This window comes from Trichogramma pretiosum, unplaced genomic scaffold, assembly GCF_000599845.2.
Source record: "Trichogramma pretiosum strain Unisexual culture from Peru unplaced genomic scaffold, Tpre_2.0 scaffold28, whole genome shotgun sequence".
In the NCBI taxonomy this organism is placed as follows: Eukaryota; Metazoa; Arthropoda; class Insecta; order Hymenoptera; family Trichogrammatidae; genus Trichogramma; species Trichogramma pretiosum.
This window is the reverse complement of record NW_019641710.1, coordinates 1,292,418-1,305,016: the sequence shown is the minus strand read 5'-3', so window position 1 is coordinate 1,305,016 and position 12,599 is coordinate 1,292,418. Positions and strand designations below refer to the sequence as shown.

General features: G+C 42.9%; 1 protein-coding gene across 1 annotated transcript in view; it reads right to left on the bottom strand.

Annotated features, from left to right (window-relative positions):
- LOC106659113 (bicaudal D-related protein homolog) overlaps positions 1-12,599 on the bottom strand; it is a 41,867-nt gene that overhangs the window by 3,023 nt on the left and 26,245 nt on the right. The window contains exons 3-4 of the mRNA XM_014381455.2: positions 382-714; positions 5-174 (exon numbers count right to left, since the gene is read on the bottom strand). Coding sequence (XP_014236941.1) covers positions 5-174; positions 382-714 — 503 coding nt within the window. The remainder of the gene's footprint in view (positions 1-4; positions 175-381; positions 715-12,599) is intronic.

Here is a 12,599-nt window from a genome sequence, read left to right as displayed (position 1 = left end):
GCACCTTTCACGCTCGGCAACGATGGCTCGTCGCTCCGCTTCGTGTCCGAGCCGTTCGAGGGCTTGGGCGCGTTCCTCGGCTTCCTCGAGGGCCGCTATGGCCCTGGCCCGCTCCTCCCTGAGTTCCAAACTGCGTCGCTCGAGCTCGGTCCGCTGGGCCGACACCAGTTGTACCTACGATGCATCGACGAAAAAAGACGTACGTATGTCGGATCATTGCTCGCGACCAACTAAGTATATATCGCAACGAGGTTTTGTCGAGCGAGCAAACTGGAGCGCGGAAAAGGATGCGGGATTGCGATATCTACACTCGTTATCGCTCAGCTGTGCGTAGGAGAGCTCGAAAAAACCTCGTATATGATTAGACGGCGACGTACTCACCTCATCTTTGAGGACCTCGAGGCTGCTCACGTGGTCCTGCAGACTGTTGCTCCTGAGGGCGCACTTCTCCTTGAGCCTCTTGAGCTCCTGCAGCAGCTGCTCCTCCTGCTTGGCGGCCTCGCGCAGCTGGTCGGCCAGTCGGCCGTTCTGGGCCGTGAGCTCGTTCACGAGGTTGGCCTGGTCGCGCTCGGCTCTGCGGGCTCGCTCGCTCTGCTCGTCCAGTTGGCTGCGCAGCTGCTCGAGGTCGCCTTGCAGCTCCACCGCCCGGGCCTCGCTCTCGCTGCGGGCCTCCTCGAGTTTTCGACGCAGCAAGTGCCGCTCCTGCTCCAAGCCCTGTAACCAAAAATATACATAACGAATCAGTCTCGTCTTTACCAACCTTGCTGCATTGTATGATATGCAAATCAAACGTGAAACGAGTCAGACCCGCACGATTTCGATCAACGAGCTAATATAAATCGCTCGTTTGGCCGATCGACGCCAACTTTTGCATGCGCAACGACTCGTAGATTTACGCACCAAAACGGACTCGGTCTCGTTTCTGCCTATATATACAAATAGGAAGCATCTCGAGTAATTGCAGACCTCGTGCAATACATCTCAGTGGGCACGTTGCTCGTTTTAGAGCAGGTATACGAGAATTGTCTTCGAATCGAAGCGTAAACAGCTTACTAGCACATGCATAATGTGCGTATTAACGGTAAGCTATATTAACAACACTTGTATTTTTGCCGCGTCCGTCTGGACTTTTGCTTTCGAATCGGATAAGATCGATAAGCGATGTCGTGCTACAACTCGCAGCGGCTTTTCTCTGCATTAGACGTATATCCCCCTTACGTATAATATCGCATTACGACCTAGAGATTCTGTTATCGACGAATATATAAAACCTGCGCACAGCTTCTGGCCATTTCTTACATATATTTATACGCATGCATGTGCGTACACTTATAGCAATTATGCTACGCTTAGCCTGATGAAAGATTTAATTAATATACAAACGAATCGCGTATCTATCAATCGGCATTTGAATAGTTGCAGCAATATCGCGTACCAGTGTTTTGGACGTTTATCCAAGCAGCACGCAAGTAATAATCAACAGGGGAAAAAATCAATGCGAGCGACATTCAGTGACTATGCGATTATGAGAATCATAAGACAAGAGGTTGCTTAGTCAACGATACTGGCATAACGTGGAATAATACTATTGGTATCTCGCCGAGTTTTTGACTGTTGTTACCAATGATATAAATGTTAACTTTTGGCTGCGGTGGTAGCGCTCGTCAATAATGGCTGAAATAATTGTCCATTACAGCACTCGATCGATCGTTCGAAAGATCCTATTCTCCGATTGTGCGACCACTGCGCTGCCGTTCGATATCGAGCGACCATAAACTTTCACGTGCACTATGTTTGAATGGCTTTTGACTATTGCTGCGCTCAGTGTGAATGTCACTTTGAAATGTTTCATTATCAATATTTTAGTGATTTGATATGCAAATAATTTTTTCCAACAAATAATCAACTATCAACATGTGCGCAACTTATCGGTGTATCTACATGTACGTAGACATATTAGTTTATTCTTTTTGAAAATGCATATGGGAAATATTTTAATAAAGGAGCGTGTAGATCAATATACTAACATTCGAAACAGACTGAGCTAATTATTCAGCACTGGTATTCTTTGATCTTGCATGAATTTGCAATAGAATCGACCGATATTCCAAACTTCTATATCACATTGTTTACTGTTAAAATGTTCTCAGAGTTTGCTACATTTTTAGATTATATGCATTGTACATTACACATGCAAACACTTCCCCAGAACAACACTTTAGCAAGATGAATCAAGTTTGGATTAAAAAAAACTGATAGGTTGACACGAGAAATCATAAATGTTTTAATAGTGACTGAAAAAAATGTGAAAAAATACGGACAAATTTATTTCACTTTGTCGGAGGCAATTCTATTGTTATTATTGTCGCCTACGTTATACAAACGAGTGGCCACGGCTAACACGTAAGCATCTCAGTTTAAAAAAAAATTTCTCTTAATTTCGACCATGCGTTTTGAGTTCTCTTAATAGATCGTACAGTGCATGTGCGCAGTCAGTCCAAGTTAAGACGCCAACGCATAAGCATCAGAGGTAACTGACTGCATCGACGTCTTCAAATGATTCTCGTAAAAAAATTACTCGTAATTTCGACCACGTGTTCTCAATTCTTTTCCTAAATCGTGCAGCGCAGTGTTAGCTGACTGCATTGATTGCATCAAAGGATTTTTGTGAAAAATAAAAAGTATCTTAAACTATAAGCGATTGTGTGTGCACGGAAGTATAGACATGTCTTCCGTTGAGAAATCTGCTGAAAGTTTTCAAAGCAAGGGCGATGAAATTCACGGAAATGATTCCAAAGACGTGAATCATCTTAACCAAAAAAAATTAGAAAAATTTAAGAGCCTACGTGACAAGATCAATTGGAAGGCCAATAAACAGCGACGCAAATTTCTCCGTCAAATTCGTCCTTTGATTAAAAATTGGAAGAGCCAACTTCCAGATCTTCGAGATATTTTTCAAAAGGAAGAAATCGAGCTGCTTCTTACGGATTCCATATATTATTTGAATAGAAACAAAGATTATTTTCAAAGAGCACTACTCTTCATTGAGTTCGTGATTGCAACAGGCTACACAGATGAGCCCGACGTTGACAAAAACGGTATGCCAGTGTTTCGTCGCACCACACCTCTGCACCATTTGGTTAGATGCAAGATAGCCGTGAATAAATGTTATTTCGTCGATTACCTTTTTGAAATCTACAATAGGTTCGATGTGAATTACATCGATGACTTCAGTTACACCCACTTTCATGTGGCTTGCATGACTGGCTGCGAAGACGCCGTCAAGAAATTCCTCGAATTTGGACAGGATCCCAATTGCCAAGCACAAAAATCAGCCAATCCTCCGATGCATCTTAACATCAGCTTCTGTACCAACCTGCCGGTGTTAAAATTGCTGCTGATGAATGGCGCTGATCTAAATGTAGTCAATATGAAAGGATGGACACCTCTACATGTTATTTGCAGAAAAAGCAACTCTGTTTCGACCTTGAAGTTTTTATTCGAGTACAGCAACGACAAATATAAGTCGGTGCAGATCGATGCCCGAGACAATTGTGGAAACACTCCGCTTCATTTTGCTGTAGAGAATCGATATTATGAATCGGCCGAATATCTGCTAAGAATGGGTGCTGACCCAAATTCGGCCAACGAGGAGGGATTAACACCATTACACAAAATGTGCAAGAGGATACCTGATGTTCTGAAAGATGTTAAGAGCGTAACGGAGATATTCTTCAGAATCGTCGAAGACATCCAGAAAACAGTTGACATCAATGCTCGAGACAAGTTAGGTCGAACAGCCCTACACTATGCTGTGGCTAACGAGTTTAAAGTACAGATTCTCCGATTGATGACTTTCGGTGCCGACCCGAATATGGCCGACGAGGAGGGATTGACACCTTTACATTTTATTTGCCAGAGAAAAGACAATTGTGACTTTGCGGAGTTGTTCTTCAAAATGAACAAAAAACTCGATCAGCAGGTGCAGGTCGACGCCCGGGACAAGTTAGGCCGGACGCCGCTGCAATTAGCCGGGGCGAATCTCAATTCAAAGCTGGTCGGTATACTCTTGGGAAAAAATTGAGAATGGCGTCCGCTGCTATGGTCGTCGTCGATTGTCTAGAGGAGAGAGGATACCAACTAGACCGAAGTGACGCCCTGACGGTCATCAAAGTTTTCGCCGACTATGAATTGTTCGACAAGTCGGCGGGTCTCCAAGCATGTTTGTATAATAACAAAAAATTCGTGAGAAAAGCGAAAAAGTTGGAGGTAAATTCGAGTCTGTCGTTCTACGACCTCATCCAGTTACCAGCCGAAGAGGTAGTGAAGCAATCCTCTTATTTGGAAATCAACCTGATAGCACCCTGGATACATTGGTGGAAGTTCCCGAAAACACTTGGTGAGGCTTGTGTTTTGCATCTGTGTGAGAAAATGCCGAGAGGATTTTTCCGGTCCTGGGCACTGGATCCTTTCTGGGAGTTGTTCCACCAAAGGCTGCCAATTGAGGTCTGTGAATCCATCGTCGAGAAGTTTATGAACCAAGATTTATATCACATTTGCTTGGCGGCCACAGATCAAAGCTCGTGATGTCAATAAGCATATTTGCAGTCTTTGGTGTTATTTAATGTTGTATACTACCCATTATCAATCATTCAAATAAATAAATTTAACAATTAGTTTCGATTTTTTTATTCCTCATCTGAAAGAACTCCGCTGTAAAGGTAAAATTTTTAAAAGAAATTCTTCTCGCGCACGCGTCGTGGAAAACCTTGATAATTTAACTCATCTTAAAAGCTTCTGGGTTGATTCAGCTAAAGCTTATAACAATGAGAAGATCAAATTTTTGTTTTCATTTGCATTAAATGTGTAATAAAATTTAACTTATTAAATTGAGTCTCTCATTCTATTGTTACGCGTCATATCAGGATTGCCTGGGTTTTATCAAAGTGATGTCACTTTTGTTTTTAACAAGGCAACTGCAACTAATCAAAATATTAAATATTTTACATAAAACAATTGATCTTAGAAAACGAATAAATAAAACTTTGCCAGTTTTCCCTTTCATTTTTTTATTACAAATTTTAACGTAGCATCAATTGTGGTATTACTCCTCGCTGCCACAGTCGCGCTTCGTCGAAACAGAAAAATAAACGTTTCGCAATAATGTATTAGTCGTGTTAACTTTGAATATTTTTTTCATTAATTATACATGCAAATAAGCAAATTACAACAAATCAGTAGCTGCAATCGCCGGTAATGCACTTTGCGATCGAATCAAATATTTTTGCCTTATGCTCAATACCGATCGCGATATTGCGAATAGGCGAGTCGGAGCCCGATATTTTCCGCCTATCAAAAGAGTGATGTATATACATTTTCTCACTTTCTCTCGTGCAGTTTCTATAATTCAACTTCGGGCGTGCACGCGAGGCTGCGATAATTTTTACTCACATGTATATAATACATAAAGTACATGCTTACACGTGGCCCCGTGCACATTCGTGAATTACGATGTTCATTTTGTTTGTATAAGTAATATCGTGCAAAAACGAAAGCGAATATAACGCAACGTAGTCACCGCTTTTACGTCCGTATTATGCAGCCTCGCGAGAATCCAGCGTTTATACATATAAGAAAGACGCGATCTGTGTGCGTGCTGTACGCGTATGCAAGTCCAAACGTTGACCTTATGCTATATAGATCGTGTCTCGCGTCGCGGGGCCGCTGAATCATCGGCTCGTCGGCTGAGCTTGGCGCATTCGAATGCAGGCACATCATCCGGGAGTGTCTTTGAAGGATTTATAATTCGAACGATGGTTTCTGCTACTGCTGCTGCTCCTGTTAGCGCATCGGTGGCATTCTAAAAATGCGTAATTATTCATAAGCCACGCGAGCAGCATAATCGTGCAATGCCTCAGTAACAATGACATAGTCTTGGCTATTGGATAACGACGAGATATTTCAGCATGTAACGGAGCAGGATCTCGAGGAGCTAACTCTAAAAATAGACCAAGGATTTTCACTCTCGAGTTTTCCGATTGGCGTCTATTAATTAATATCAACGCCAAGCATTACGAGCGAAAATGCATAAAGATTACAGTTTGTAATTGTTGATGCTCGATGGCACAATCGAGACGTTACGAGCGATTGTCGATGATAATTTTAGAGAACTTGGATGCGTCAGTATCTAGTTGACTCATCTCGGTAAAATTTATAGCTCTAGCGATTAGCATAAAGCAATGGGTCCGAGTCCAATGAAATTTAATCATAACCGCATTGTAAAGAGACGTTGCGTCGATTAGAGAAAGGCGCATAAATGACCTCCTTAGAAAGATTATAACAATGCATATTTACTCTTACGAGTGTAGCCTGCTACGAAAATATATTCCATACTTGACTTACAGTATTATAATTCAGCTATTGCACAATTTTTTACAAATGTCACAGAGTTTTGTCCTGGTCCAAAAAATTAGCTTGAAAAAATGCTTATTATTAACGGTCGTCGTTCAGCAATTAAAGTTATAATTTTCATGGTTAATAAAAGTATATCGTTGAACTCTCTATCAATATAATGTTAACAACAATTCGATTTTATTAATTATTTCTCACAAGGAATTATCGTGTTTTTATCTCAAATGATAAGCATATCAATTGTTCGTATTTTTAATTTCACCTTTGTCGATGAGCTATATATTCCTTAATGAAGACTGAAGGATGCAATGCAAGTGCAAAAGGTAATAGCACCGAGTAAAAATACTCAATACAATCTAAACGTAACCGAGCCTGAACAACTAATCATTAAATTTCTCGAACACCAGAGGTCCAGCAAAGCTATTGATTTCGGTGTACGTTTGGTCGTGTACGATATCTTACAAAATGAATTGCGTACGCAGAATCTTATTTTAAGAATTATTTCGTTGATAGTCACTGCGGTCGAATAAAATAAGTCAGCCACTTGAACAAATCCGAATATTTATTTTTATCGAGAGGAAAAAAACTAGTTCTTCATGGATCGAGAAAAATGGAGGTCCGATCGGCGCGCTCGGCCACATCGCTATTCCGACACGCGATCCTCGGTCATTGCACGCTTTTAATCGTTCGCTCGCCTAGCCATAGCGAAACAATAGAGATTATCGGTGAAAAACTTTTTGAACTCTTTCTTCATTTTTTATCGCTTCCCGATCGAGCACCGTAAATAACAAACGTGCAAAGTTAATTTTTACAAATCCGGCATTTAGATTGCGCGATCGAGTCGCCGACTCTTAATAAACGAATTTTATTTCGTCGTTGGCATTTTTTTATTTGTCGATTCGTTGGCAATAATGTGTGTAGTAAGAATAATAACGCAACAACTGGCGGACTTGTCGTTTTCCGGGCAGCAAAGCAGCTACTCACACACAGCACGTATACATACGAAAGAGTATACATACAGTGTATGTGCTTATAGACTTACCAACCGAATTAGCTGCCACTGCACTGCAGCTCTATGCAGTATATAGACGCGTAGTCGAGGCATAGGCGCAAATATAGACGAGCGAAACCATACAAAAATAGATTAATGTTCTTAAGTGTTTATACCCTCGTTCCTATTTGTACCGTCCTGCCAGCCGCGACTGCTTAATTTAAATAATTCAGCGCAAACGCAGTAGCTGCGCTGGGACAGGTTGATTCGACGTCGTTCGTCGTCGTCAAAAGCGGGTGGCTAATCGATTATCGTCCAGCCTCGAATATACGTTTTATACACTCCCAATCTTCATATAAGTTGGCTCGTTCGTTTGCGCTATACGACGCACGATATACAACTCGCGCGCGGCACTTTGCCGATTTCACCGACTAAGAATCTAAGCGCGGCTAAACTCGCTCGTTTCCATTTAATCATCGGCCCGATAGTTATCGGATGCATGCCGAAGATCGAGCGCAATCATTTGCAAGCCACACACTCCACGTCGATGTAATAATTTAATGATATTTTCACTCGTTCAAAACGAAATAAGCTGCTTGGCATTTAAGTGTTTGTCGATAATAGGATGCATAATTGTAATCTCGCTCGAATGTGCACGGTCGCACTCGACTCGATCGATTCCTGCGCTGCAGAAATCGCTATGAATTATCGAAAACAAAATTTTGTGTAATTTTTTTGCAACAGGATAAGAAGGTGAGAGACAAATAATCGAAAGCGCGTCGGTGCAGGCGTGACGCGCTTGGCTAAATAAATCTTCGGCAACGTTCCTTGCGCAAAAACGTCTATAACAGCGATCTGACGTCGTCGCACTGTAATTTCGCATACGTTTGGCAAGCAAAAGAAAAAAGGCGTTACGTTGTCGGTCGATCGTTGCCTATTACGGTCCAAATGAGAACTGTACGAGTTCGTCGGTGAAGCAAATCTGCCTAATATACTTGGATGATTCCGCGAGCGCGCATAGCGGCAAGAGCAAATTTTTAATGAGCCCCGATGCAAAATATTGGCGAAGAAATCAAGCAGCTATATATAGTGAGAAGGAAATGAAAAATAAGACGTAGTGACGCGGCGACGGTGGTGGCATTACATAAGGTCATTCTTTTCGTTGTACCAATGCCGAGCAGTATAAGATTCGAGATTTCTCCTTGCAGCCATTATGAACTCCGGCCAACATATCTTTATTATATGGGGACTAATACACACTTGGGCTCGCGCGGCCTATCTCCCTCGTGAAATCTACTCAGGTGGTCTGTCCCTGAATGCATAATTTGCCCGGAGAGAAAATCAAACGTTCTTCGAGTAGACGAGCGCAAAAACGAGGGAGCCGTCGGAAAAATCTGTTCTTTTGCTTAATTCCGCGAAGATACACGGAGACAAATTTTTGCATTATATTAGGTAAGGCGTGAACTGCGAAGGCAGAGCTGTAGGACGCACGAATCGTGGTACAAACTCGGACAGTCTGTCTCGACGGACAAAGGAGTCACACGGCTCAGCCGGCAGACAAAGGAGAGAAGCCCGAGCCCGATCCTGCGGCGTGCAGCTCCGCAGGCGTACCTTTACCACGTATACCTATATAGGATATGTAAACACATCCGAGTCACGGCGGCGGCGACTCGCGGATCCTTGAATGGCGCACGCGAACACGGGCCCGAGAGCGACGAGGTGAAAGCGCGCCTAGGCCGCTCCGCAGCACGTTGTATACTTTTGCGCCTAGCATGTATATAGCTGCACATGCACTTACAGCTGGACAAAGGAATCGAGAGTGTATATGCACCAGTGAGAGTGGGGACCGCTCGGCGCAGCGCAAAAACCGGTCCCAGCTCCTATACATACTATAATATACCTATATGTACAACGGTTGATATCTTTTCTTACGTCATGCTCCTCCAGTTAGCTTTTCAACAACAGTAGCCACTGCATCAGACCCAGTGCGAATGCGCGTCTATGTCTGTGTCGTACTTATAAGCCATTAAAGCTTTGAAGCGACGATAATTAATGTAATAATAAAGTACGTACGCGGAGACTCGCTTTGTGGCCTTTTTATCGGATGAACGATGACGATCTGCCGAGCACGAAATAAGAAAGTATCGCGCTGCACGCGTACACCGCGTATCTCTCGGCAGCTTTTTCGGATGCAAAAGCGCCTTAGCTCCCCGAAGAATAATAGCGTTGTTTTATACTTTTTTTCTTCTACCTATACGCGCGTCGGACGATGTCGAGGAAAGTAAAATTCGGTACGCAGAGAGTACGTAAACTTTCTCGCCTTCTTTTTATCAGCCAGCTTTATCTAATGCAGTCGCTCGGTTGCTTTTCTGCGGCTGCCTGCCTGCTGTTGACAAACTTTATATGTATATAATGTATAAGCAGGGAAGGCGCGACAAAGATTTTGTCGAATTATTCTCTCGGCAAAAAAGCCTGACCTAAATAATTCGACTTGCGATCGGCTGCAGCTCGAGAGCTGTTTGTAAGAAAATAATCATCAGCCATGAAAACGTAATGACTTGTTACGCCTGGAGAGGAAAAAACTTTTCAATATAACACTGTGAACCTGTCCGCGGGTGCGGGTAACGAAATTGCTGTATTATATTCCGTTCCGTACGTATATAGCAGGTACGCGTGTATAACAGCTGCGTCAAGCCTCGGGCTCTCGCGCAGAGACAATGTCGAGTCGATTACGCTCATTGGAAAAGGTTAAGGTTTTTCTAAGCTCACCGCATCTTGCCTGCTCCAAGCTGGAATGTTATTATATTATAAAGTTACTTTCTTTCGATTCGTTGTCGGGGAACAATAGGGAATGTCGACGTAGACCGACGATCGTGTTAATTTGCTTGGAATACCGATTGTTCTCATCGCCTATACTTATGCAGTGTACTCGAGAGCCCAATCGTTATTCAATGTATTAGGCCTGACTTGGAATCCTGCCGGTACCCATGAATTCATATCAATTACTTCTCACCCGTAATTAATATGTATACAACAAAATTGTATTTTATTGCTCTTCGGAATTCGATTCGAGTCCAAAATCGCTTCACACATTCGTATTGGAAAACCGACTATTTCTCCAAAAGGATCGACGGTATTTGTCACTTGTTCGCTTGGTCGATGAAAAATCGTTAACGCCAATACTTTCGCTGCTCTGTTGCAAATGCGCTATCCGCGTTGCATCTGCACTCGGAATCCGTTAAATTTTTACCTAATTTCCGTGGCCGATAGTAAAAATTTAACTTGCGGGCAATTTGACGATGTTTTAAGTGCAACGATTATCGGCTGCGACGATTTGCCTACGTTCATTACATATATTGCCTCGCGCGTGGATCTTTGGCGAGCATCACCCGCTGCACTGCTTGGAGTACAGAGCTGCGCATAATGTAATAGAAATTTAATAACAGCTCGTACTCGTGAACGGAGTATGCTTTTCAAAACTTTAAAGATGTTATGCCTCTGGCGATGAATTATTACAATCGTGTTTAATTAATGTATTGCGCGCGTAAGAAAATCGAGAGGCGAAATTCACTGCAAAACGTGTATGCGTGTATGTAAACTGTTTGATTTATCTTCGTTTTACGCGTTAATCCTCGGCTAATGGGATTACGAAAAAAAATATTTCTACATAAAAGTGGAGAAAAATATTGGCTCTGGGAACGACTGATGAGCTCGTGTTATCCTATCGATTTTTCACCGAATAGAAACAAAGCAAAGCCTTGAGAATATTTTCGGTAGCCGACGTACCCTTTGAAAAGCTTTCAAGTTAGGATAGCCCTGGTGGTGCTGGTGGCCTACTTAAGGCCTGAATCTTCGCGTGCCATCAACCAAACTTGTAGATGCAAAATACAGCGATAAATTTGGTAAAAGTGAGGCCAACAGATTTGCATGTCTATAGCCGTGTAACGAGGATCGCGAACTTGTTCAAAATGCAATTGCTCAATATATATTAGATCAGCGTTCATATGAATTCGATGATACAATCCCAAGTGAGATGAAGCATAGATCCGGCTGAATTCGTCCACCTTATACAGGGTGCAAATAAATCCTATACAGGCCAGACTCGCCGCTCGATAACACGAGCTCGGCCGATCGATGATACGCAACGTACATCGGCGCATGTACACGTGCACGTATATATAGCATTATAAAATGTATAATGTAGGCATATAGTGGACGTAGGTACGGCACGAACGCGCTTATAGTCGTAGACGCGCCAGTAAAGCACACAGTATAATATAGGTAACCAGGGGAACCAGGCAAGGTCGCTCGATAATTCCAACTTTCCGCGCTGTATGTTTATACGAGCTACCATTGGCGCTCGCGAAAAAGGAGCGCGCCAGCGAGGAGTCGATTTTTTTTTCTTTTTTCAACAGCGCCGCTCGTGCATTGTAAGCCAGTGCTTTTGATCTCATTTCGGAATAGATGTATGCGGTAAGTTTTTTGTATTGTTTCGTTGTTGTTGGTTTTTTTTTTCATGACAAAAAGCGCTCATACAGAGCGACATTGCGTGAAGTACGCGCAATTATCCGTATCGATTGTAATGAAATATCGTGTCTCTTTCACCGGCCTGCTACTGCTCGGTCCAAGGTCTCGGGTGTCCCAATACATGAAAAACGTATGCTTTAATAAAAACAATTTCGTTATTGTTTTGAAACAAAGGGGTTATCGCGATTAACGCTATCGAGAACAAATTCACTCGCGGCGTTGGCAGCAAGAAGCACACGCGATCGATCGAGAGAGATCCGAGCAGCCGTCGCTACCGTTGCCTGGACAAGGATCGGCAATAAAGCCGTGTGCTCCGCCTCGTGCATCGCTCGCTTTATTAACGTATACTATAACGTCGAGAAAACGCCAAACGCGCCCATTTATAGAGCTCTCGAGTCAAGGCTCTCCGGGTCACGATCGAGCTGCTGCACTGCATGCGTTTTCAAAGCAACTCTCAGTTTTAGATATAACATTCAAGACATTAGCGATTTGATGAGAGAAACTATAGCGCAGATACATCGATCATTGGCCAGGTTTGATGTAGCGAAGAATCGAGCATTTACAGCTGAACGAAATGCGCGAGCTTAGCTGCAGTGTGAAAACAATCGCGTCTAATGAAAAAGAACGAGTCGTTCGCGGCATTAGGCTCAGTTTTCAGGTGAAAAACAGC